At 39.4% G+C, this 27,786-nt stretch overlaps 2 protein-coding genes across 2 annotated transcripts in view; one reads left to right on the top strand and one right to left on the bottom strand.

Moving 5' to 3' along the window:
- Positions 1-5,949, bottom strand: part of ORC1 (origin recognition complex subunit 1) — a 37,234-nt gene extending 31,285 nt beyond the window's left edge. The window contains exons 1-3 of the mRNA XM_027537258.1: positions 5,686-5,949; positions 919-993; positions 148-247 (exon numbers count right to left, since the gene is read on the bottom strand). Of these exons, the coding sequence (XP_027393059.1) occupies positions 148-242 (95 nt within the window). The 5' untranslated portion in view covers positions 243-247; positions 919-993; positions 5,686-5,949. The remainder of the gene's footprint in view (positions 1-147; positions 248-918; positions 994-5,685) is intronic.
- Positions 5,950-6,051: 102 nt separating this feature from the next.
- PRPF38A (pre-mRNA processing factor 38A) lies at positions 6,052-27,651 on the top strand. The gene is made up of 10 exons (XM_027537262.1): positions 6,052-6,308; positions 7,811-7,970; positions 9,484-9,605; positions 11,587-11,672; positions 19,537-19,647; positions 21,844-21,956; positions 22,538-22,564; positions 22,673-22,770; positions 23,184-23,232; positions 24,115-27,651. The coding sequence occupies exons 1-10, from the start codon at positions 6,179-6,181 to the stop codon at positions 24,155-24,157; spliced, it is 939 nt and encodes a 312-aa protein (XP_027393063.1). The 5' UTR covers positions 6,052-6,178; the 3' UTR covers positions 24,158-27,651.
- The last annotated feature ends 135 nt before the right edge of the window (positions 27,652-27,786 follow it).

Raw genomic sequence — 27,786 nt, 5'->3', positions numbered from 1 at the left:
TTGCAGAGTCAGACATAACTGAGTAGTCATAAGCGCACACACACACACTCCTCAACCTGTAATAACTAGGACACTTTGGATACAAGTTATTAACAGCTTAGCTTGGAGAAGCTATTAGTTTCAGTACTAAAGAATTCTATCACTCACTTGTAGGTTTGGTAGTGTAGTTTTTGATCCAACAATGGCCTGCCAACCCAGGAATAAGTTTGTCTGGTCCTCAGTCTTGCAGAATAGTACGCCATGGCTCCTGTGTAAAAGTCACTAACTCTGAGTTAACATGACAAGCTCTGATGAATTCTAGGGCACAGTTCCTGCCTTGAATGGGTTCAGCCTTTTTTTATGCCCCTACCACACTCCCACACATTTTAGGCTTAAAAGAAAACTTTTTGAGGAAAAATTCAGGCTCTGTGAAGATCAAACATAGGCAATTCAGTAAGATCTGGTACTATGCCTTATCTCTTCCTATCCAGGGAAACAGAAAGGTCAATATAAGAAACTACAGGTATTTAGAAGTACTTGGCAACAAGGCACAACGAGATAAGAAACATCTACCAACATGAAACTAAAAGCCAGTGATACAGTAGTTTTAAGTATCTTTATAACATTTATAATCTAGGCAGGGATAAAATAAAAATGCACGGAAGGACAACTAACAGTACAAAGAGCCGAGAGAAAGAGCCAGAAAGGCTAAGGTAAAGGACCAGGTCTTTTGACTTCTGGGAGGAAGGGTTTCTTAGAGGGGTTTTCTAAACTGAATATTGAATAATGGATAGCTAATTGATAAGATGGATGAAATGAGGGTTTCCAAGGGATGGAGGGAAAAACATGCAAGAGGCATTTGGGGGAATGGCAATGGGTTTTATCAAATGTATCATTCCACTTACATTAAAAACAAAACAAAATCCCAGTGTCACTAACCTGTACTGCTCTGGCAGCTGGAAGGAGTATTTTTCTTTGCAACTGATAGGTCCTAGATATAAGTACTGTGAATAGCTGAAAAGAAATGATTGTATTAAAGTACATGAAAAAAAAAAAAGACATTTTACTGACAATACTGAAACATGAATGAAAAATCCAAACATATTTAACAATCTTTACAATTTGGAAGCGGCAATCTACTAGTCCTAAAAATAATGCCAATTCATCATCTTGTTTGCTATTAAGAAAATAATAACTTTCCTTTAAATTCAATGCTTTTCTTATAGAGCTAAAGTTTGCCAAAACTAGGTTTAAAAAAATTTTTTTTAATCCAGTCTGACAGAATACTCTGACTTACTCAGAGAGGGACCAATAATTTCAGTCCATGTCGAAAACAACAGAATTAGAACAGTATACAGACATCCTGATTAAATGAGCTGATTTCCTAAAGTCCAGTAGCATTATGTCCTACATTCTACTTGGGAACACTTTGACCCATAAGATTTTCTGCTTTTAAAAAATGTATCTTTTAATACACTGTGAGGAAACTAATTAGCAAAAAGAAGCTATCCAGTCAATAAATGCACAGCTTACAAATGAGGCCTCAATGGTTACTATTAAGAACATGTAGAGTGTAATTCACAACACAGTACTACTAAAATCAATCCAATTTTAACAAAATACATTGTAGAAATGAACAAACAGCAGACTGAGGAGTTAACACAGGTTGGAGACTTGGGTTCAAGTAAAAAATGCATTTGCATTCATTATATCCAATAATCTTTCGATAAAATATTAATAAAAGTGTTTGGATCTCGATAAATGTCCAAGGGAATATATTAACTCTAACTTCCTTTCAATATATGTTCCTTTTAATGGAAGATGTAACACGGAACTATTAGAAGTTCCTTGGAACTTTTCACCTTTCCACAATGAAATCAGGCAAAATAGGCTACTGAGGTACAGACAAAAGATGCAAGTAAATAAGTTCAATCATTTTTGGAAAAAACAGAATATCACTGAGAGTGGTATTATAGCAAATTGGAATCTCCCAACACATTTTCTTCCCTGGTGGCTCAGATGGTAAAGAATTCACCTGCAATGCCGGAGACCTGGGTTCAATCCTTGGGTTGGGGAGATCCCCTGGAGAAGGGAACGGCACCCACTCCAGTATTCTGGCCTGAAGAATTCCATGGACTGTGGAGTCACAAAGAGTCCCTGGGATCCATGGGGTCGCAAAGAGGCAGACATGACTGAGTGACTTTCACTTTCACGCAACACATTTTCTACAATTCTTGAATAACCTAACTGAAGAATAGATGCCCTGACCTGTCACATTATCTATGATATTTGGTTACACTGGCACAGGGATCTCATTTTTTCAAACCAAAAACTGGCATACAGAAGGACTATCTCCATACTCCTCAGGTATTCACGTGTATCTAAGGGCATCAGATCCATGCTTTCAATGATTTTAAATACAGACAATATTTTAGCTTACTAAAGCAGGCATCCTAGTTCAAAAACTAAACCAAGATAAAATTTAACACTCCTTTTCTAGATCAGGAGCTCTATACACTGAGACCAGTATATCTGTATGCAAGGGTGGATGATTTACCAAAGGCTGAGAAGGCAGGAGTATCAGAAGGCTCTCTGGGCCTGGATTACATAACCTGCCTTGTCTTGGTCTATCCCTACGCTTCAGGACTGCTTTTCTGAATCTCAAGCAGACGAAGGTTGTTAGTCCCCTCAGACTTATACAGTTGTTGTTCTCTCTTCTTGCCTATCTTTGCAGGGATGGTTCAGGTCTCAGTGCCAGTAAAACTTCCTCAGATAGGCCTTCACTGATGCCCAATGGAAAGTTACTCCCCACCCCTTTATACTGTCCTTCAGGGTCATGTTCTACTGCACCACTCTATTATCAAAGCGATAACCATTATATTACTTTCTTATTTTTTGCACTTTCTACATCAGAATGTTAAATTCCAAAAGAGCAGGGATCTTGGCACCTTGTTTGTCTGTTCATAACTGCATCCCCAGGGCCTAGGTTAAGACTTCACACATAATAGGTGAACGAATGAATGAACGAATGAACAGGTTTTTAAAAATCATTTGGACAATACCAAGTGTGATAAGGATGTAGAGTGGCCAGAACTCTCATACACAGATGGAGAGTGCATAAATTAGAAAGTGGAAAACAGACAGTATCTACTAAAACGGAACATGTGCATATCTTATGATCCAGTAGTTCCAACAAAATATATTCAACAGAAAAACAAACAAACCATCAAAGGACACGCACCAGAATGGTTGTAGCAGCACTATAAAGCAGTGAAATTAAACCAGTCACGACTGCACACATGAGGAAAATTTTACAAAATAACAATGAGCTAAGGGAATCAGACACCAGAAGAATACATACTATATTGATTCCATTTACACAAAGCTCAAAAGCAGGTAAAACTAACCTATGATGCTAGAAGTCGGAGTAAAAGGAAACCTCAATGACTGAAAGGAAGCACAGGGAGGGAATGGGGTGCTTCTAGGATGCAGGTTACACAGGTATGTTTTCTTCAAAACAACTCACTGCGCTGTATGCTTATGATGTGAATTTTCTATATGTAGGTTATTTTTCCATGAAAAGTTCAAAAAATTAATCAGGAGTCCTTCTGAAGAGGCAGCACTTTCCTACCCTTGACCCAGTATTGCATCTCATCATCAGAAAGAGGTTTCCCAACAGGAGTGATGAACAGAGTGGAAAGACAGGCCAGATTTGGCTCAGCAAAGACTTTGGCTTCTAGGAAACACACATTACAGGCTCTCAATGTTGAAGATACCAGAAATCTTGAACATACACACTATCCAGTCGAGGAGCCACACCCAAGAAAAACAGATACGAGTTGCAGAAAAAAAAAAAAAAAAATGTCCGTGCTCAGTCACATCCGACTCTTTGCAACCCTATGAACTATAGCCCACCGGGCTCCTGTGTTCATGGGATTTTCTCCGCAAGAATACTGGAATAGGTTGCCATTTCCTCCTCCAGGGATCTTCCCGACCCAGGGATAGAACCCATGTCTCTGGGTTCTTTACCACTAAGCCACAGGGAAGCCCTAAAAATAACGATAGCATATATTTATTGATCCACCAAGACAAAAGGTAGAACCAAAACTCTAGCACTTCAAGATAGTAAGTTGTCCCAATGTTACACAGAACGGCACAGCCCTAATTCAAACCTTGAGCAGCTGGATTCTGATGACTGTGCTCTTAAGCGCTTCACCTTAGAACACCTTGTGTGAAAGTGGGTAATGTTAATACATGTCTAAGGGGAGGAGGCAATAGCAAACCACTCCAGTATTTTTGCTTGGAGAATCCCAGGACAGAGCAGCCAGGCGGGGCCACAATCTATAGGGTCACCAAGAGTCACACGCGACTGAAAATACAGGCACACAAGAGTTTGCTTCTGGTATGCTTATTACAATAAGCAAGGCTTCCTACCTGCTGACTGAGCAGTCAAATGGGTCTCAATTTCCTTACCCACAAAATGCAAATAATAATAGAAGCTTTCTTTTATTCAACCAATATTTATTTATTAATCATCCATTCTGTGCTGGGGGCATTATTCTACGATCACTGAGGATGAAGTGAGAAAATGCAAAATGGTCGATTTATTTCCCCACTCTTTTTAAAAAAAATTTATTTATTTTTGGCCACAGCACGCAGGATCTTCGTTCACCAACCAGGGATCGAATCCGCGCTCCCTGCAGTAGAAGCACCAAGTCTCACCCACTGGACTGCCAGGAAAGTCCTTCCCCACTCCCTAACCCCTTGCATTTATTTATAAGCGACAGTGGGGTTTTTTTGGTTTTGTTTTTTAATACTTTGATGAATGTTATGAAACAATTCACACAAAATTCTGCGTTCAATTTCAAGGAATTCAGAAACCTTCTAAAGTTGCATATTGCCCTGTTACATTAAAAACTGTTGCAAAGGGACTTGATAAACATGACCTCGCACAAAAACCTCCAGTGGCATTCACATGTACCCAAAACAGTAGGGAAGAGGGTACCACTTTTACAGACAACCAAAATAGAAAACTACCATATCTAATCATTGCAATTTGGCAGATAGCCCAAGATAAGAAGCTTGCATCTCATTTCTCTAAGTCCAGTGCTTTTTCCAATTTGCCAGAAGAGAAGGCCCTTCTATTTCGGGGTTAGACTAGAGAAAGTAAAAGAAGTGCCACTGCAGTTAAGAGCAGCTCGTTTAGGGGAAAAGATATGAGTAGGAGGTCAGGCCCTTTAGTCACGAAAAGGGACTTAAGTCTAGCCCCTTTTTCCCTCTGGGAGCAATAGCGACATCCATATCGAGTAATAACTCTGCTGCTCCGCTTCCCTGTGGTGCTTGTTACACTACCCTGAAAGGAAGAAGGATGCGATTGCTTCCCACGGGCCATGTGGATATAAGGTTCATATGACTCAGGTCAATATTGATAGTCTCAAGGAGCTGAGGACAGGAGTGTTCACGCTTCTCCGCTGTTGGCTTCCGGTTTCCCACTGCAAGATCGCAATCCCCGGCAGAGGCAGAAAGCTGTTAGAAATCGCCATGTGGAAAGTAAGACGCTCCTAATGCACTTAGAACAGTACCTGGCATTTACCAGGCGTTTAGTACATATGTGCTGAATGGATTTATGGCTCAATGAGTCCGCAGAGAACAAATTCCACAGTCCCGCGGCTCAGGTCCCTCTCCAGCCCGGGACGCCACACTCACCGGGCGCCAAAGCTTGTTGGAGATGGGCGCAAGCCTCCTTCCAGCGTCCCCGCTTCAGGAGCTCGTGGAACTGCAGCAAATCTACCTGCCCCAGGGGGACTCTTCTTACAGCTGCCAGGCGCGCACAAACGCCGAAACGGAAGCCTCACTAGGAATGGAAAGAAGGTGGAGAAAAGGAAATTTCGCGCCAAACGCCGTAGCCCCGCCCCCAGGGTGTCTCCATAGTCCGTCAGCAGCCAGACCTTCCGCCCCGCCCATCTAAGGAGGGGACGCACGACGTACACCCGCCAACGTGCCGCGGCCATCATTGATTAGGTCTGCGAAGCCGTTCGCCGAAGAAAGTTCCTAACTCGAAAACATTTCCGGGTTCAATATGGACGCTCGAACCGTTTAGTGAGACTTCCTCCAACCTTATCTTTTCTCTCTGGTTTTTTTTAACCTGGATGTGACGTCTTAAAGGACCCGACGGAAATAGAACGTCAGGCGTTCTAAAATGGCGAACCGTACGGTAAAAGATGCGCACAGCATCCACGGCACCAACCCTCAGTATCTGGTGGAGAAAATCATTCGGACGCGAATTTATGAGTCCAAATACTGGAAAGAGGAGTGCTTTGGACTTACAGGTGAGCAAGAGCGTGCTGAACACCCCCCTTCCCTGCCCCAACCCCTGTCGTCCCATGGCCCAGTTTTCCGGAGTAGTACAATAGGACGGGCCCACTGGGGGTGAGATTTAGGGAGAATTTTTCAGTCATTCAGAAGAATCTGAGCGCCTACTCTGTGCCTAGTGTTGTGTTGGGCTTTGGGAACACAGATAGACCTGATAGGAGTTTATTCGGAAGGGTGTCACAGGTCGTTTCTTCGAGGCATTCCATATTTAATGAGAACTTACTAGGTTCCAGTGTTAACCCTGAAGGTCTTAAAGGAGCGTCAGTATTCCCGAAACCAAATTTATAATCTTATTACCCCCAAATCTGGATCATTTGAAATATTTTCACGTCCCAGTCCTAATATAAATATATGTTTTTAAAAGAAATCTTCCAGGTCGTCTTTGATACTTGTTTAATTCTGGCTGTTTTTGGTACCTGTGTTTCCCCCGTGAACCATGAGTTCATCTACTGTAAAACGAGCGCAGTAATACCCACATCAAAGGTCTACGGATTAAATGATTTAACCCAAGAAACGTAAGGATTACAGGAAATAGTGTGTAAGAAGTGTTTGGTATATAGTTACAGCTTGTTATTCATTCGCTAAGTAGTGTCAGACTTGTGACCCCCTGGGCCGTAGCCTGCCCGGCTGCTCTCTCCTCCACTGTCTGCGAGTTTGCTCAAATTCATGTCCATTGAGTCGGTGATGCTATGTATATTTAGCTACAGCTATATATTAATAAAAGTACTCAGTAATCAGGGGTGGTAGTGGTGCTAGTTGTTACCACTGTTAATTACTCGTGCTGTTACTGCGCTGCCATCACCCTAGCTATGTGTCCACGGAGGCGTCATATTGTTTTTCTGAGTCGCCATTAAATTTTGGAGTCATGTAAGATTTACTTTGGGGGCCTTTTCTCATTCCAGAGGTGAAATGACTTGCCCTAGTTTACAAAACTGGTGTCTGATTTTGATGACAACATCGAAAAGTTATTATCCCCATTGTCTAGATAAACTTTAGAGTTACCTAGTTATTGAGGAGTGGTTTGTTACAGTTTTCGTCCTTCTAACTCTTATTTAATCTGGCAGTTTTTCCTGTAACATGATGGTGACAAGCACAGACTCTGAAGTTAGACTTCTTGAACTAAAATCCAGGCCCTGCCACTTTCTGGCTGTGAATCTTGAGCACATCACTTAACCTTTCTTAGCCTTCATTTTCCTTAGCTGAAAACAAGGGCAGTGCTAGAACTTAACCTCATGACTTGTGAAGATTAAATGAGGTAATATGAAATGCTTAGCAGAGTACTTGGCATATAATTCAGTGTATATTGGCTGCTGTTATTATTTAATACACACTTGTTCTCCTAATATTAAGCTGTTAATTCAGGAGCACCAAATTTTGAACTAACTTTAACTCTCTGCACTTCAAACCTGTAAAAGCTTAGTCCTAATATGTTGCAATGCCACTCTGTTTTGTTTTTTAGCTGAACTTGTAGTCGATAAAGCCATGGAGTTAAGATTTGTGGGTGGTGTCTACGGTGGCAACATAAAGCCAACTCCTTTTTTGTGTTTAACCTTGAAGATGCTTCAGATTCAACCCGAGAAGGATATCATTGTAGAGTTTATAAAAAATGAAGATTTCAAGTGAGTGAAATATTTACTGGCTAATATAAATATTTTAATTTCGTGGTTCAGAATTTGGCTTTGGTTAAAAGAAGTGAAAACACTGTATCTCATTTCCAAAGTCCCACTCCAGTATTTTGTTCTTGAGCCCCTTGAGTTTTTGTTTTGTCTGTTTTGATTGTATTAACCTTCTTCTTTACTTTCTGAGCCTTGGTGACTTTTCTTCCAAAAAAGTATTTCACAAAACTCACTGACATATATTAAGCAGATGTTAGTGCCAAATATGTTGGTAGCACTGAATACTTAAGGATGAAGAAAGCAACATAAAGTGTGGTAAAGAAGAAGGAAACATTTGTGTTAATTGTAGGTTCATGTCCAGACCCTATTACCTATGAACTGTGACCTTGGAGAAGTTACTTTCTTTTCTAAATTTTACTTTCTTTACCTGTAAAATGGAAACAATATTACCAACTCAGGATAGATGTGAGGATTAAGGAAGAAAGAGCTGTAAATCTCTATCGGTGCCTGTTGCATGGTATCTGGCCCCAAAAGATAAGCTGCTCAAGGAGCTCACAGACGAGAACAGGAGACAGATGTAATAATAGATTGTTATTGCCAATCTCTATTCTAAGAAATTTACATGGGATAATTTATTTAACCTCCACAACTACCCTGTAAAATTATTATCCCCATTATGTAGGGGATGAAACTTAGGCACAGAGAGATTGATTTCCCCAAGGTCAAATGCTGATAAGTGGCAAAGCTGGTTTCAGAGTCCATTTCTTTCGCCACTGTATTCTGTTTGTCATATAAGGAAATGAATTTCAAATGCCTACTGTTTATTGAAATGAAGATTTGAGTAGGTAGTTGGGGTATAGGAGAAAGGGAAAATAAAGGAATCTTATAAACATTAATGGCTAGAAAATAACTAACTTTTATTAGGTACTTACTCTGTGCTATATACCTCGCTTAGCATCTTATTCATTTTTTACTTAATATACCAAGCCATCAAATTAGGGACTATCATTTTACAAGGATTGAGAAAGCAAAAGTAAATTGCCTAGTGTTACAGAGTTAGTAAATAATAGAATCAAAATTTGAACCCAGATGACTGACTTTTTTCCATAATCAGCATTCTGCTTTCCAGCAAGTAGCAATCTGTGTAAATTATATTGTTAATAAATAAATCTCTACTTTCTGTTGTTAAATTCAGTATCTCATTTGATTCTTAAAATAATCCCATGAGGTAAATAGGTTGTATCTTAGTTCTACAGATGATATAATAGACTATGAAAGTTGAGCATTATAACCCAAGTCACTGCAGCCAGTAAGTGGTAGAATGAGAACTTGAACCCAGGTTTCCATATTTTAGCTATTTTTTCTGCTGCCCTATGCTACCTCTAAAAATGTAGCTTTCTCATCTGCCAAAGAGAAAAAAGAACTTGTTTATCCACTGCTATCATGAGAAAAGCTACTGGTAAAACTCAGGAACTTTGTGGAATGGCCTGTTGTTTCACTGTGGTCTATTTGTCAGGTACGTCCGCATGCTGGGAGCACTTTACATGAGGTTGACAGGCACTGCGATTGATTGCTACAAGTACTTGGAGCCTCTATACAATGACTATCGAAAAATCAAGAGTCAGAACCGAAATGGAGGTGAGTATGGTGCTAAGTATCTAGGCCTTCATCCCTGAGCCAGTTTTTATTTCACCAGTATCTCTGGCATCACGTAATCCAGATTGTTAGCGTCTTCAGTCAGGTCCTCCATCTCTCCTGGGGAGTAATAATACTGCATTAGACTACTAGCTTCCTGTCAACCTCACCCAGTCTGCCCCTGTCTGCCTATCTTTCCAGCTGCATCTTATGTTAATCCCTGCTTTGCGTCATGTGCTACATCCCGTAAGATCTAGCTCCTGAATGACCTTTGTTTTCCATTTGTTGGACCTTCACAGTTCTTTCTACTGGCCTTTGTTATATGATACTTCACCCTGTAATACATGGACTGAGTGTGCTCATACTTACGTAGGAATCTTCCTGAAACATAAGTATATCCAGGAGGGGCAGCTCCATACCTTTTACAAAGAGACACATTTTATGGTAAAATGGGATTCAGATAATGCAATCAGAACTTTTTCTCACTTAGTGTCATAACAAAAGATTAGTAACATTGGCCTTTACCCTCTAAATATTACATTAAGGAGTACAAGGTTAAGAATTTGGTATTATTCTTCAAACTTTTGTTAGCTTACTTATTCATTTGAATAAATACATACTAAGTGACAATGTTGCGCCGGGTACTGTACTACATACTGGAAATAATGTGATGAACAAGATGGACATGGTCCTGGCCATCATGAGATTACTTGTTTATGACTATATTATGCTAGACTAAGATAGGGTTTTTAAACCTAGTGATCATTTGGGCCAGATATTTCTTTGTTATGGGGAGCTGTCCAGTGCATTGTAGAATGTTTAACAGCATCCCTGGCTTCAACTCACTAAAGGCCGTTAGCACCCCATAGTTGGAGAGGCAACACCCCTGGTTGAGAACCACTAAACTAAGGTAATGTTTACCATAGAAATTCTAAAAAGCTGTTGCTCCACTTACCATGTAAGATACATGATTCTTAAAAATAGCAAATCACTATCACTTGGAACTAATATAATATCTTAAGTCAGGTTGCCACATGTGCTCGGTTGCTAAGTCATGTCCAACTATGTGTGACCCCGTGGACTGTAGCCAACCAGGCTCCTCCATCCATGGAATTTTCCAGGCAAGAATACTGGAGCGGGTTGCCATTTCCTTCTCCAGCCTAGAGAGAAAACTCACGTCTCCTTCATCAGCAGCCAGATTTTTTATCACTGAGCCACCCAGGAAGCCCCAAATCAGTTACACGTTCATTTAATAAAGTTTGCTGACCCACATAGGGGAAAAGATAGATATTTTATTTTTAGGAACTTAGTAGGTTCACAGGAGATGCTATACTTGAGTTGTAAATTTTATTCAAAAACATTACCCTTTTGTAATTCAGGACTTATTGTGCTTCTTTTTATGCTTGTCTTTCCTGCTAATTGGGACAGCTTCATTCATCCCATTATTCCCAGTTCCTAGAAGAAGCATGGCACGTAAATGGCCTCAATAAAGGGGAGTTGACTGGTTGAAGATTGGTGGTGGTGACAAGGCAGTGAAAGCCTGTAGGTTGAGCCCAGGTTTGACAGTAATCTATTCAGTGTTAATTGCCACACTGTAGTAGCTTTATTAGTGCATGTGTAGGCAAAGGGAAGGGGCTTCCCTGGTAGCTTAGATGGTAAAGAATCCACCTGCAATGTGAGAGACTTGGGTCCTATCCCTGAGTCAGGAAGATCCCCTGGAAAAGGAAATGACAACCCAGTCCAGTGTTCCTGCCTGAAGAATCCCATGGACAGAGGAACCTGGTGGACCACAGTCCATGGGGTCAAAAGAGTCAGACACGACTGAGTGACTAACACACACACACAGAGGGAAACTGCAGAGAGTTCACACTTTCTATACCAAATACCCTGTTAGATGTCTTACATAAAGAGTCTTAAACTTTTTTAACTTTTTGGCTATTTAAACTTACTTCCAAGTTACTTGAGCTTATGGTTTTTCTTTCAGAGTTTGAGCTGATGCATGTAGATGAATTTATTGATGAACTACTGCATAGCGAGAGAGTCTGTGATATCATTCTGCCCCGGCTGCAGGTAAGAGATAAAGGTCATACATACACAGTACACAATAACATGTGTGTAAAGATCTCTTTATACACATGCATTATAAAACACCGTGGATCTCAAAATCTTTTTTTAACTGAAGTGTAGTTGATGTACAATATTATATGTTATAGGTATACAGTATTGTGATTCACAATTTTTAAAGGTAGTATTCCATTTATAGTTATTATAAAACAGTGGCTCTGTACAATATATCATTGTAGCTTATTTTATTTCGAATACTTTGTTCCTCTTAATTCCCTCCCTCTTTCCCTCCCCTCACTGGTAATCATTAGTTTGTTCTCTATATCTGTGAGTCTACTTCTTTGTTATATTTAGTAGTTTGTTCCTTTTTTGAGACTCATATGAGTGATATCATACAGTATTTGTCTTTGTTTGATTTATTTCACTTAGAATAATATCCTCCAGTCCCTTGGACTGCAAGGAGATCCAGCCAGTCCGTTCTAAAGGAGATCAGCCCTGGGTGTTCTTTGGAAGGAATGATGCTAAAGATGAAACTCCAGTACTTTGGCCACCTCATGCGAAGAGTTGACTCATTAGAAAAGACCCTGATGCTGGGAGGGATTGGGGGCAGGAGGAGAAGGGGACGGCAGAGGATGAGATGGCTGGATGGCATCACCGACTCGATGGACGTGAGTCTCAGTGAACTCCGGGAGTTGGTGATGGACAGGGAGGCCTGGTGTGCTGCGATTCATGGGGTCGCAAAGAGTCGGACACAACTGACAACTGAACTGACTGACTGACTGAATATCCTCCAATACTGTATAGCACAGGGAACTCTGCTCCATACCCTGTAATAACCTAAATAGGAAAAGAATTAGAAAAAGAATATTTTAATCTTTCCTCACTTAACATAGTTATTTTGGAATATATCCATGTTTTTGCATATACTAACAGTTTTTTATTTCATTTGTTGCTCGATAGGAATAATATCCTGTTGCATGGGTATATATACCACAATTTGTTTATCCAGTCATCTATTTATGTAGAATTGTGGAGTGCAAGGTCAGTGTATAAAAGTCAGTTGTGTTTCTGTACATGAGCTAGGAACAATTAAATTTGAGATTTTGTATAAAAGATACTATTTATAACAGCATCAAAAATTATAAAGTAATTATGGATAATTTTGTTTAAAATGTGTAAGACTTTAAACAATATAAAACATTGCATTACTGACAGAAGTTAAAGAAGACATAATTAATGGAGATATATCATGTTCATGGTATATCTGACGATGACTTAACAATTGTTGTCAGTTCTCCCAAATTAATCTATAGATTCAATTCAGTTCCAATCCAAATCCAAATAAAACTTGATAGAACTTGGCAAACTGATTCTAAGATGTATATGAATATGGAGAGGACCTGGAATATCCAAAGCAGCTTTGAAAAAGAACAAAGTAGGACAAACGCTACCTAATTATAAGACAGTGTTGTGGTGGCATAAAGCTAGACAAGCAGATCAGCGGGACAAAGTGAAAGAACCAGAAGTAAGTGTATAGTACATGTTTATGGTCAGTTGGTTTTCTGCAGAGATGTTAGGGCAATAACAATTGAAAAAGGATAATCTTTTCCACAAATGGTGCTAAAATGATTAAATACCCATGTGAGACAAATGAATGTCCCCCTAACTCACATTATATGTAAAAATAAACTTGAAGGGGATAATAGACTCATAAAAGCTAAGAGCTGAAAACTTATGGAAAACATAGGTGAAAATCTTAGTGACCTTGTGTTTGACAAATTCCTGTAATAAAACGTGAACTATTTATTAAAAATTAATAAATTGACTATAAAAATTAAGAACTTGCCTTTCAAAAGATACCATTACAAAACTAAAAAGGCAAGCCACAGGCTGGAAGAGTACATTTGTACAACATATATCCATAAAAGTTCTTTAATCTGTACTTTATAAACGACTCTTGAACTTACTAAAAAGAAGGCAACCGAGTGGGAAAATGAACAAAAAATTCTAACAGATCTTTTACCAAAGAAAATACATAGTTGACCAGTAGCACATAAAAAGGTGTTCTATATCATTAATCATTCAGTTCAGTTCAGTTGTTCAGTCATGTCCGACTCTTGGCAACCCCATGAATCGCAGCACGCCAGGCCTCCCTGTCCATCACCAACTCCCAGAGTTTACCCAAACTCATGTCCATCAAGTCGGTGATGCCATCCAGCCATCTCATCCTCTGTCGTCCCCTTCTCCTCCTGCCCCCAATCTCTCCCAGCATCAGGGTCTTTTCCAGTGAGTCAACTCTTCGCATGAGGTGGCCAAAGTACTGGAGTTTCAGCTTCAGCATCATTCCTTCCAATGAACACCCAGGGCTGATCTCCTTCAGAATGGACTGGTTGGATCTCCTTGCAGTCCAGGGGACTCTCAAGAGTCTTCTCCAACACCACAGTTCAAAAGCATCAATTCTTCAGCGCTCAGCTTTCTTCACAGTCCAACTCTCACATCCATACATGACCACTGGAAAAACCATAGACTTGACATAGCCTTGACTAGACATTAATCATTAGGGAAATGCAAATTAAAAGCATAGAAATATGCACTACATACCTATAAAATGTGTAAAATAAGACTGATCGTATCAAGTGTTAGTGAGGATGTGGAGGAACTAGTAGTCTCCAGAGCCTATTGGTGACAATATAAACTGGAACAACCAAACTTGGAAAAGTTTGGCAGTTTCTAAACCATTCAATCCAGCTATTCCACTTCCAGGAATTTACTCAGGAAATGAAAGCATATGTCCACACAAAGACTTAAGCACAGATAATCTTAACAGTTTTGTTTGTAATGGCCAGAAACTGGAAGCAACCAAATGTCCATCAAGTGAATGATGTGGCCATACAATGATACTGCTGCTACTGCTAATACTCCGACTCTGTGCGACCCCATAGACAGCAGCCCACCAGGCTCCCCCATCCCTGGGATTCTCCAGGCAAGAACACTGGAGTGAGTTGCCATTTCCTTCTCCAACGCATGAAAGTGAAACGTGACAGTGAACTCGCTCAGTCGTATCTGACTCTACTCAGCAGCAAAAATGAACTGTTGATAAATAGCAGTAGCATGGATGAATCATAAAATAATTGTGCTGAGTGAAAAAAGACACAAAATTGTATGTACTGTATAATTCCTTTCTAATGTAAACTATAGTGACAATAAAGAACAGTGGTTGCCTAGCTATAGAGTAAGGGATTGGGGAGGAGAGGGAATGAGAAATCCGAAAGGAGCACAGGTAAACTGTTGGGTGGGGCGGCTCTATCCGTTATACTGATGTATTGACTTACATTTGTATACAACACAATACTCATCAAATTGTATACTATAAAAATTACAGTTTATTGTATATCACTTATTCCTCAGTGAAATTGTAAAATGTATTGCAAAAGTCATTGGAATACCTATAGACTAAGAGTCTTTGACTCTCAGATTCTGATATTCTGTGTAAAATTGGTAGCATTGATGAAAGGGTCCCACAGACAGTGTTTAAGATGGGGCATGGGAACAGATTCTTCAGAGTTTTAAGCAACCACAGAAACCCAAATTGGGAAGACCCAGAACTTAAGATCTCCTTTTTGATGCTGCTGTAGCTCAGTAATTCTGAATCAGTTTGCTGTATCCCACCTTGCCTTGCTAGATAAAAGCCAAGAAGGAATAATTTAAAGATCAAAAGTCAACATAGCATTTTTGCTGTTCAGTTGCTAAGTAGTGTCTGAATCTTTACAACCCCAAGAACTGCAGCACGCCAGGCTTCCCTGTCTTTCAGTATATCCCAGAGTTTGCTCAAACTCATGTCCCTTGAGTCGGTGATGCTATCCAACCATCTTATCCTGTGTTGCCCCCTTCTCCTCCTGTCCTCAGTCTTTTCCAGCATCGGTCTTTTTCAGTGAGTGGGGTGTTTGTATCAGGTGGCCAAAGTATTAGAGCTTCAACTTCAGAGTCAGTCCTTCCACTGAATATTCAGGGTCAATTTCCTTTAGGATTAACTGGTTTGATCTCCTTGCAGTTCAAGGAACTCTTAAGAGTCTTCTCCAACACCCCTATTCAAAAGCCTCACTTCTTCGGAGATCAGCCTTCTTTATGGTCCAACTCTCACATCTGTACATGACTACAGGAAAAACCATAGCTTTGACTACATGGACCTCTGTCAGCAAAGTGATGTCTTTACTTTTTAATCCACTGTCTGGGTTTGTCATTGCTTTTCGTCCAAGGAGCAAGGATCTTTTAATTTCATGGCTGCAGTCAACTATCTGCAGTGATTTTGGAGCCCAGGAAAATAAAATTTGCCACTGTTAACATTTTTTCTCTGTTAGCCATGAAGTGATGGGACCAGATGCCATGATCTTTGTTTTTTGAATGTTGAGTTTTAAGCCAGATTTTTCACTCCTCTTTTCACCCTCATCAAGAGACTCTTTAGTTCCTCTTCGCTTTCTGCCTTTATTTAGAGTGGTATCACCTGCATATCTGAGGTTTTTGATATTTCTCCTGGCAATCTTGATTCCAGCTTGTGATTCGTCCAGCCTAGCATTTTGGATGACGTGCTCTGCATAGAAACTAAATAAGCAGGCTGATGATATACAGCCTTGATGTACTCCTTTCCCAATTTTGAACCAGTCCATTGTTCCATGTCCAGTTCTAACTGTTGTTTCTTGACCTGTATACAGGTTTCTCAGGAGGCAGGTCAGGTGGTCTGGTATTCTCATTAAGAACTTGCAACAGTTTGTTGTGATCCACATACTCAAAGGCTTTCACATAGTCAGTGAAGAAGTAGTAGTTGTTTTTCTGGAATTCCCTTGCTTTTTCTATGATCCAGTGTATGTTGGCAATTTGATCTCTGGTTCCTCTGCCTTTTCTAAATCCAGTTTGTGCATCTGAAAGTTCTTGGTTCACATACTGTTGGACCTAATTTGAAGAATTTTGAGCATTACCATGCTAGCATGTGAGATGAGTGCAGTTGTGCAGTAATTTAAACATTCTTTGGCATTGCCCTTCTTTGGGACCGAAATGAAAACTTCTTCAGTCCTGTGGCCATTGCTGAGTTTTCCACATTTGCTGGCGTAATGAGTGCAGCACTAATAGCATTATCTTTTAGGATTTGAAATGACTGAGCTGGAATTCCATCACCTCCCCTAGCTTTGTAGTAATGGTTTCTAAGGCCCACTTAACTTCACACTCCAGAATGTCTGGCTCTAGATGAGTGACCACACCATTTTGGTTATCCAGGTCATTAGACCTTTTTTCTTTAGTTCTTCAGCAGTGTGTTCTTGCCCCCTCTTCTTGATCTCTTCTGCTTGTGTTAGGTCATTGCCATTTCTGTCCTTCATCATGCCCATCTTTCCGTGAAATGTTCCCTTGGTATCTCCAGTTTCCTTGAAGAGATCTCTAGTCTTTCTTCTGTTTTCCTCTGTTTCTTTGCCTTGTTCACTTAAGAAAGCTTGCTTTTCTTACCTCACTGTTCTGGAATTCTGCATTCAAATGGATGTATCTTTCTCTTTCTCCTTTGCCTTTTGCTTTTCTTTTCTCAGCTGTTTGTAAAGCCTCCACAGACAACCATTTTGCCTTCTTGCATTTCTTTTTCTTTGGGATGGTTTTGGTCATCACCTCCTATACAGTATTATGAACCTCTGTCCATAGTTCTTCAGGCACTCTTGTCTACCAAATCGAATCCCTTGAATCTGTTTGTCACTTCCACTGTATAAACGTAAGAGATTTGATTTAGGTCATACCTGAATGGTCTAGTGGTTTTTCCTACTTTCTTCAATCTGAGCCTGAATTTTGCAATAAGGAGCTCATGATCTGAGCCAGTCAGTTCCAGGTCTTGTTCTTGTCAGTCTGATTTCAGTATTGGCCATCTGGTGATGTCCACGTGTAGGGTCATGTCTTGTATTTTTGGAAGAAGGTGCTTGCTATGACCAGTGTTTTCTTGGCAAAACTCTTGTTAGCCTTTGCCCTGTTTCATTTTGTACTCCAAGGACAAATTGCCTGTTCAGACAAGGTAAATACATAAGAGACAAAGCAGAGATTAGTAGTTACCAGGGGATTCAGGGAAGGGAAATGAGGATTACTTAATAAGTATGGCATGTTTTTCTGGTGTGATGAGGAAGTTTTTAAACTAGTGAGAGGTGGTGATGGAAGAATTTTACACTTTAAAATTGCTGATTGTGTACATTGTGAATTTCACCTCAATAAAAAACAGATCAAAGGGACCTGAAAAACATCAATGTGGAGTACAGAATGGATTGTAAATATGATAAATGGGTAAGGTAAACTTTCTTGAGGCAGCAAAGCAGATGGATGAAGATAGTTGGTAGTGCTCACAGATAAGTACAATGAACCACTCTTCCTCCAGAGTGACTCAGTTACAGAAAATCATAGAAAGTAATTCTGAACATTCTCTTTTTCCATATTGATTATTATAGACTAGTGAAAAGGATGACATTTCAAATCTGAAAACCTGATTTCAGGGTCCAGTTCTCACATTTTATCCTTAGCTATGATTATTAAGTTTAGAAATACTGTAAAAAATGATATACTCTGAACTACAGTCAGGTTGTGACTAAGGTTTCTAAATCCAGTCATCTCTGAGCAAGAGTGTTGATGCAAATGGGGTAGTCTGCTGGAGTCCAGAAGCAAAGACCGCAAAGCAGACCTCACTGAGGAGAGGAAAGTTAAAATATGACTGATACATGTTACCATATCACTGAGAGGTGTGTTCTGGTGTGGGCCTCTATGTGCTGGATGAAGTGACCCTTAAGACTACCTTTAGCTTTGATTTGTTTCTTTCAAGCAATCCATAGGGCATAGCTTCTCATGTGCCCTGGCATTGGCAGGGAGCTGCTCTGGAATGAATTCTAATTTTATCAAACACAAATACTGGAAGTTAATACATTGACGTTGATCACTTCCAAGTCTGGTGAGCATCAGGGATTCTGGATGCCCTGTCTGATGCAGTCCTAGATCCCAGACTGTGGTGATCTTTTCCAAGGAACCCTTTTTCAAGGGATTCACGTCACTGAATGGCATCTTTATCTCATTTCTCCTAACCTTTATAGAATTTTGTTAGGGATGAATGAGAGCAAAATAAGAGTACAAATGGTACTATTTATTTTAGGGCTATCCAGTGATCTGTATGTCCTTGGTGTGCACACACACACAAACAAAAACAAAACCATAAGGGTCTTATGACCCAGCCAGTCCTTTTGTCTGTTTTGAACTCGCCTTTGCCTTTCAGGTCCTTAGTCACTTAGGATTGCTAAGTCACATCTTAGAAGAAAATGAAACTAGGAGGTGGTTTGTTTATATCCTGAGCCTTGTTCAGAATGCATGACAGCTCCCCAAATCCTGGGTCTAATAGAGAATTGGTGCTACTCAAGAGCAGGAGGACCCAAACCCCCACAGTGGACTGAGTCTTAGTGAATCTCTTAGTGGATTCTGGTCTGAGCTGCTCCTGGCAAAGTCCCAGCCAACATTGTCTTGAACTATTGACCCTTGTGTGTGAAGCCCATAATTTCTATTCAAGGCTACAGCTATACTGATTGATACTCTAGTGACCTTGGAGTATAAGGTCACAGGGAATAGAGGCAATAGAAAAGTGATATTCTCTTCATCTTTGTATTTATCTCTTTACAGGGAAACTTAAAAATATATATAGATCTTAGGTATGCTAAAGTCTCTAAGAATATCTGTGTCTGGGATGTCTTTGAAATGAAATTGCCTCGGCTGTTGTGCCATAGGTTTTCTGTCACTTCCAGAAGCCCAGTATTGGAGCTTCAGGACATAGAGGAGATAGAAGGGCCCTCTCTAACTTTCATTGTTTTCTCTGTAGAAACGCTACGTGCTAGAGGAAGCTGAACAGCTGGAGCCTCGGGTTAGTGCTCTAGAAGAAGACATGGATGACGTGGAGTCCAGTGAAGAGGAGGAAGAAGAAGATGAGAAGGTCAGGCACCTGGGAGCTTAAGGGTTGAAGGAGGGAGAATTACAGGGAATGGGAATTTTTTTTTGTTTTCAAACTGTATTTAGTTTTAACCAAAAAAGAAAAACCCCAAAATACAGTATTTCATCATTGAGAGTATGGGTCCTAGAGTTAAATGGACATGATCCGTATCTCAGCTCTCCTGTTTACTAGTGGCCTTATGTTATGTAAATTATATAATCTCCATATATATTTTCTCTTCTATAAAGCAAGGATTATGATACCTTTCTTTTAGGACTTTTATGAGTATTAAATGAAATTACATACATAGAGCCCTTAGCTTTGGGACATTATAATTGCATAATAAGTGGTAGCTATTAAACACTTGGGACAAAAATAATAGTGTTCATAATTGAATGCATACTAAGAAGTAAACCTAGTTTAGGGAAATAAAAACCACCTACTGCATAGTCATGTTCTTCCACTATTTGTTAAAATGCTGAAAACTTGAAAACAAGCAAGTTGTCAGGGAGCAGTCAGGTAAACTATTTTTAACAATTCAACAGTATTAGGCCACCATTAGAAGTATTATGAAAAATAACAAATGAACTTCCTTGGAGGTCCAGTGGGTAAGACTCCCGCTGTGGAGTGGGGTGGTGTGGAGAACTAAGTTCTAACTTAGTTCCCCCTGGTAGGAGAACTAAGATCCTGCATGCCACTTGGTGCAGCCAGAAAAAAATGTATGTGATAACGTGGAAACGATTACAGTAAGCTTTTTTTTTTTTTTTAAGATCTAAAACATTTGTGATTAAAATTACATGTGTAGAAAAAACTAGGGGGAAATATAAGAAATTCTGGCCTGTGGATACTAAGGTAGTACAGATGAAAGTGTAGCTCTGAGCTTAGTAGGCTCCATATAAGATAAGTGTTAAGGGAAGCACAGTCATTCATTAATGGAAAGCCAGGCACGGCTGAGGGGCTTTTCTGTGGTGAGTGAACCAAAAACATGCATTCTTTTTTTTTTTTTAATGGAAAATTTAATCACATACCAAAATGGAGAGAATAAACCTCCATTTACCCATCACCTAGCTTCAACAGTGATCAGCTCAGCTATTTTGTTTCCTCCACATCTACTCAGTTGTCCTCCACCAGTTATCTCAAAGCAGATCACGGCCATCATATATCTCATATTTCATTCGTCTATTTTATTTTCTGTTAACTAGTTCTTGAGTCTTTAATTGGATTTGGGGTTTTTGGAGTGAAGCAACACTACTTCATAGGTATAGTGTACTTCCTCCAGGATGGAATAGTCTGCTCTCTTTTTGTAATATTAGGATCCACTTGATGATCTCTGCATAGATCCATTAAGGGTTGTAAAATAATGATATTTTTTAAAAAACCTCCCAAATCAACATTTAGGTTTTTTTTTTATAAAGTTTATATAAGAAAAGTAAGATAAGTTATTTCCCTTTGTCATGTTTTAAAATCATGAGTTGATTTTATAGTATTCTCCTAAGAAGATTTGCCCTTGGTAACATTTGAATTTATCAATTTAAATATATTTGGTGTCTGGACCATTATTGTCCTTGTTGGTGCTGGATTGCCCTCTGTCTGGCCAGTGGGGGCCCCTCAACTTCACTGTTTGAAACAATCATAGTAGTTTCAGCCCCTTGCTGTCTGATACAATGACATGTTCTCGTTATGTCTTGTTAAGATTGTAGCCTGGACCTAAAAGTTGCCATTTTTCCAAGAAGCTCTTAGTTCCATTAATTTAGATATGTTATTCAGAGACCACAGTCTGGGCTCATTGCTACATGGTGTTTCTAGGACTTTACAGTTGATAAAGCTAAAGGAAAAAGAAATTGTAAGCTTAAAATACAATATATTTAACCTCATCAGTCTTATATCTCTATTTCTTCTTTCACATTGGAAATCCAACTTCTTAGGAGATAAGCATACTTAGCTCTCATTACTCTTACATAGTTCCAGAATAATGGTACCAGCACAAGAACAGTAACGGGATTATTAGATTTTGATTTTTTTATTTGGTAATGTGTTTTCTTGTCCTTAGTGTTATCCCATATATATTCAGAGTACTGTGTTTTAAAGTCAGTTAGAGGTGGAATTTGGGATGGGATGGGGAGGAGGGTATAAGCCATGTTCCTAGTTGGCTCTCTGTAAGCCTGTGCTCATCACTGACCCAGACCCTCTCTTTTCCAGTTGGAAAGAGTGCCATCACCTGATCATCGCCGGAGAAGCTACCGAGACTTGGACAAACCCCGTCGCTCTCCCACACTACGCTATCGGAGGAGTAGGAGTCGGTCTCCCAGAAGGTAAGGCCTTAGGCATTGGCATATTCCAGGGATACTTTAAGCACTGGAGTGTAGAAGTTTGGACTTCATGGAAGGAAAATGCTAGCCTATGGATAATGTGTGCTCACCAATGTATTAATTGCTACAAAAACACCACCCACAAAACCTCAGTGGCAAACATTTATTTAATTCACAGGTCTGTGGCCAGTGATTTAATCTGGGCTTAGGCAGTTTTTTGAGTATAAGCTATGGTCACTCACTTGTTTTGCAATATTCTCTGTTGGCTAGTGTAGCTGGCCTTAGCTATGATGACTGGAGCAGTTCATCTGTGTGTGTGTCACATTCTAGGCTAGGTTAGGCCTGTTCCCATGGCAGTGGCAGAACACAAGACTGAACAAGCCCAACCATGAAGTAATCTTTCTAGCATCTGCATCACATGTACAAACACCCCTTTGGCCAAAGCAAGTCACATGGCCAATCTTAAAGTTAAATGACAAAGACATGGATAACAGAGTTGGGTTAAGAATTGGGGCAATTTTTGCAATTTTCAGTGTCCAGGGCACCTACTAAGGTTCTTTTTTCTCTTTTTTCTTTCCATATAGGCGGAGTCGGTCTCCCAAAAGGAGGAGGTAGGCCTTTAGTGACTTGTGATGAAGGATAGAGATTTGGGGAGGGGGGATGTTGTTGTGTTTATATTGTCAGGACAGATACGGGAGTCTGACCAGTCATTTCCACAGCCCCTCCCCTCGCAGAGAACGGCATCGGAGCAAGAGTCCAAGACGTCATCGCAGCAGGTCCCGAGATAGACGGCACAGATCCCGCTCCAAGTCCCCAGGTATAGCATTGGGGCCTTTTGCTTGCTGTTGGTTGTCTTAATAAAGAAATGCAATAGGAGCAATTAGCCTCCTACAATACAGGAGTATCTTACTCTATTACTGTCTAGAAAAGGAAGTGGACATAGAATTTGAAAATTAGAGTTCACATTTTAACTGTCATTTATCAGCTTTGTTGATAGGATGGTGAGCTTCAGTTTTTGTCTGAAATTATAGGAGTAAGACATGACAAAGTAGTGGTAAATACCCAGTGTGGTGGTAGTGAAATTTAGCCATAAAGCCCTGAAGGCTAAGTGGGTTCAGTTCTTCACTACCAACAAGGTGTCCCTATCACAAGCCAAAAATGAACTAAGGGAAATAGCAGAGAGTGTGAGGGTAGAAACTGGTACACTGAATAGCCTTTTTTCTTCTCCAGGTCATCACCGTAGTCACAGGCACAGGAGCCACTCAAAATCTCCTGAAAGGTATGGATTAACTTCTATTTTGACTTAAGAATATAAGTCTTTATTCACAAATTAAAGTCCCAATTACAAGTCAGTTGGACCTTGTGTTAATGGAGATATAATCTCCATCAATACAATTTAGGAATTCTCCTTAATTACAGGAAGAAGTGGTCTCTTGACCTGAAAATTATTAGAATTATATATACGTATGTAGTTATTTTTCCTGTAGGATTGCGACTTTGGATAAAGGCATGAGCCTTAATCTCAGGAGCCCTGGGACTCTGTCCCAGCTTTTAAGATTTTTTAAAACATATTTACTTCTGGCCACACTGGGCTTCTTTGCTCCTGGGCCCTGTCTAGTTGTGGCGAGCGAAGGCCACTCTCCAGCCACGGTGTGTAGGCCTCTCACTGCAGTGACCCCTCCTATTGCAGAGCACAGGCACTAGGGCTCATGGGCTTAGAAGCTGCGGTACACAGGCATAGCTGCCCCACAGCATGTGGGATCCTCCTGGACCAAGGATTGAACCCGTGTCCCCTGCAGTGGCAGGCAGATACCTAACCACAGGACCACTAGGGAAGTCCCAGTCCCAATTTTTAATACTTAGCAGTTGAGTGACACTGGATAAGTCATTTTCATTTGGTAAGCTTCCATTAGATACCTCTAGAAACTGTACACTGTTGGAAGCACTCGATCTCTCAGAGGTCAATTCTTCAATGGTAAATTTTGGAGAGTAATGCCTAACTCAGTGTTGCTCTTAAACATAAAAACACCAAGTACATTTAATGAATATTGACTGTCTTTGTCCCCATCAGTGTTAGCACGTATCAGTCTTTCTCAAAAATCCTTACTCAGCTCCTAAAACAGCTGGTAAATTTAATGATTTGTATGTGTCACCATTTCAGGTCTAAGAAAAGCCACAAGAAGAGCCGGAGAGGGAATGAGTAATGGACTCAGTTTGGTTTTAATACAAGTGGCCTTCTGTGGAGATGAAGGCATCTGTCTACGTAGAAGATCTACTCAGTCCCAGGCAGCTATGAGAGTATTTTAGATTTTTTTTTAAACCAAGTTTTCACTTTTTTTTTTTTAACATGAAAGAGGTGCTGAGTTTTGTATCTCTTTATGAATTGTATGTAATCCACACATTTGAAAGATAATGCTTCCTGAACTGAGCTGCTTTTGGCCTCTTTGTACAATCAGCCTTGTTTGTACTGAAATTTATGAGGGTAGAATGGATTCAAATAGGGTGTATGAAACAAGGGGAGAATGTGGCCACATTGTTATTTTTGTTATTAAATTTGACACACCCATTTCCTGTTTTTCTGTGGTTTTAGTTTTGGTTTACACTGAGATTAGAACTGTTTCGAGAATTCTGAGATACGGGCTACTGCTTGCTGTTCCCTTAAAAAAACCAAGTCGGTAAAATATATTAGCTCCAGGTTTTACTTCCAGCAGCAGCAAATGGTAATAAACATGAAAACTGACCTGTTATCAGCAACTTTATAAGAATGAATTCAGTTGTAAGGCTTTTTCTGGATTATTTAATCCAGTTGCATTAAACGTTCAACAAAGAGTAAAACTTGACACCTATTACATAGCATTATTGTATAGTGTTTCTTTTTCCCTACAGCCTTGAATTCCAAATTAAGGTGCTCAGCACCTTTATGCTGTGAGCGTTGATACTGTCAAGACTAGGCAGTAGCAGTAGGGCAACCAGGGTGAAAACATTCAATGGAGAGAAAAATATCTAATGCCACTCAGGGTTTTAACCTGAGTTACTAAACAACAGCACCATTCACAAAACCAGAAAATACAGCAGGAAGAGACCAGGTTTTAGAGGGGCAGGTAGTGAGAATTGTGGTGGTAGGGAGAAAAGAATGCATTCAGCTTAACTTGAAGTTTACTTTGAGACAGCTACGGTATATCTAGATAAAGCCCAGACATTATAAATAAGAACTGGAGCTGAGCTAGTGATCTAACGCTGAATTGACAATGTTTAGGTAATTGTAGAAGGTGTAGAATTGAATGCAATGCCCAGGGAGCGTACATTTGTAAGGAAAACCAGTAGTAGAATCATAAGCAACACTCACTCTGTTGAAGAAGAAGGGCAAACACTGACTGAAAATTGAATCATTTCAGAAAGGTAGAGGAAATGGGAGAGAGGGGTTAAGGATGCTAAGGACAAAGCAAAATAAGGATTAAATAGTGCCCATGGGTATTGATAATCAAGAGAGTGTTGGATCTTTGCTAGAGGAGTTCTGTCTACCTGTACTCACCTTTCCTCCTTTAAAATGGAAAAAAAAAATTGATTTCCTGCAGCTCTGCCCCTGGCAACAATTGTGAAGACCAACTGCCACACAGGATCCAGTTTCTTGGGAAGTCATATCTAGTTACAGGCTGAATATCCTATTGCTTGTTGAACTTAAGGACTTTAGTATCAATATTAGTTTGGGGATTGTATTTGAGATTTCATGTTGTTCAATAATTGCTCTCCTGATAATATTTGAGCTAATAAAATCATAAGAGTTATTATGGTTCATCATACAACTATATATAGGACTGTCTTTAAAAATTAAATGTAAGCGCCTCTATTTGAATCTGTTACATAGAGTCCTAGCAGTTATTTCTTTTATCAAAGTGCTCTAAATCGAAAAAAAAAAGTGTATTCTGGCTGAATGACCTATGGACCAACCAAATTATCATCCAGTATATTAGTTTTAAAAGTATATTTTTAAAGTATAAAAATGTAGAAACCCACCCTAAACCCCAGTAATATTTAATACCAAAAATAAACCTTCCCAAGCGTAAACTACACACTGACAGCCTACTTGAGAGTGGGACATGTCAAACCTCTCTCTCTGGAGATCCCTTTGATAAACTACAGAATTGTAGAGCAGATGACTTTAGGACAAACCTTGCTGAGGGACCACTTCTGCCATCTGTGTGCTAGCCTACTGCATGAGTGAGGCCTTGGAACTAAAGGTTTACAACTTTCTTTGGCCTGTATTGAGACATATTTTACATCTTACCTCTATACTTTTACATATTCTGCACTAAAACAGATTTCAAGAAGATACTCCTTATGCAAAATACATTCTGATATTTCATTATCAGTTTTACCGTTGGGTATACAATCACTAAATGGTTTATACTCCCCACAATTTGAATTATACTGCTTTAAAAAGTTTGCCATTGGGCATGATGACCTTTTAATACTAAAGAATGAAGGGATATGTATTCTCAGGGGCAAAGGAAACAATGGATTTGGTGAGAGGCTTCCAATGTAACAAAGTTCATTCCTCTAGCCCCTTTCCATTATTTTTGGCAGATCTAAATTTAAATAAGCACTAATCAGAAAAAAATGCTCACATGCTGGTCATTCCTAGCCAAAAAAAGGAACAAGTTTCTACAGATTCAAAAAAGATAAAATGATGTTTTTTTTTAATGCAAGAATACAAGTTCAAAGAGATTAAAAGATAAGAGGTGGAAAGTAAGCATGGCAGAGCTTGAAGAAATGAAGATTTGAAAACTGAAAATGAAAGCCTTAGAAAATACAAAATAGATAAGGCACAGAGAAAACAGATCGGAGGAAATAAAAAATGGAAAAAGCTACAGAGATAATAAGAAAACATGGAAAGAAATCTTGCCCATGATTAACTGATATTTCTGATAAAGAGAATTGAGCAAATCAACTTAAAAAATTCAAATAGAAGAAAAATCACCTTGATTTAAAGAGAAAAAATATGGGCACCCAAGCAGAGAAATCAAGTCATGTATAGTGAGGGAAAGGATCAGGATGGCCCCAGGCACTGCCATTAAGGCAGTGAAGCAAAAGGCTCCAAAGGTCTAAGGAAAACAGTGTGTCGGGAACTTTATACCCAGCCAAGGTTGTCCTTAAAATATAAAGGGAATAGACATTCTTAAGTTTTCAAGTGCTTATAAGCATACAACCACTTGGGGGGAAAACTGCCTGATGTTACTGAAAAAGAAATGAATCAAATTAAGGACTTAGGGGAAAAAAGCAGCAGTAAAAGAAATGGTAGTAAATGCTTTAGAAATTTTACATAAAAATAATGGAAAATCGTTAAGACAAATGAAATATTTGAACACTGTACAGAAATAAGCAGGAAGTAGGAGAACTCAGTTTTTTATGACAGGAGTCATACGATCTCTAAAACATACATGAAACTGGGGAAAAAAAAAAAACTCCAGCCTCTTTAATGTTTTCTATACTCATCCTTATTTTAGGAGTCTTTAGATTCTCTTGTAGAAAAAAATTTTTTATAAGTTGAAAATTTTACATTTTTTTTCTTCAGTTAAATTGATGTAAAATTAATTTGCTGTATGTACTAAATACAGCATATGAACCCACTTTTGTAAAACTTTTCTTATGTATGTGTAACTATATGTTATGTGTGTATTAAAGAGATGGTTTGAAAGAATGAAACTCTGGATATTAATATTTCTGGCTTATGGAATTTTTAGTGATTTTTACACTGTTATTTAATGCTCTTTTTGTAATAAACATTATCCTTTACAAGGAAAAACTGTGTTTGGCGTTTAGGGCTTTTTTATAA

The sequence above is a fragment of the Bos indicus x Bos taurus genome, chromosome 3 (genome assembly GCF_003369695.1).
Source record: "Bos indicus x Bos taurus breed Angus x Brahman F1 hybrid chromosome 3, Bos_hybrid_MaternalHap_v2.0, whole genome shotgun sequence".
Classification (NCBI taxonomy): domain Eukaryota; kingdom Metazoa; phylum Chordata; class Mammalia; order Artiodactyla; family Bovidae; genus Bos; species Bos indicus x Bos taurus.
Note: the sequence above shows the minus strand (reverse complement) of the source record. Positions and strands in the feature narration are given on the sequence as shown.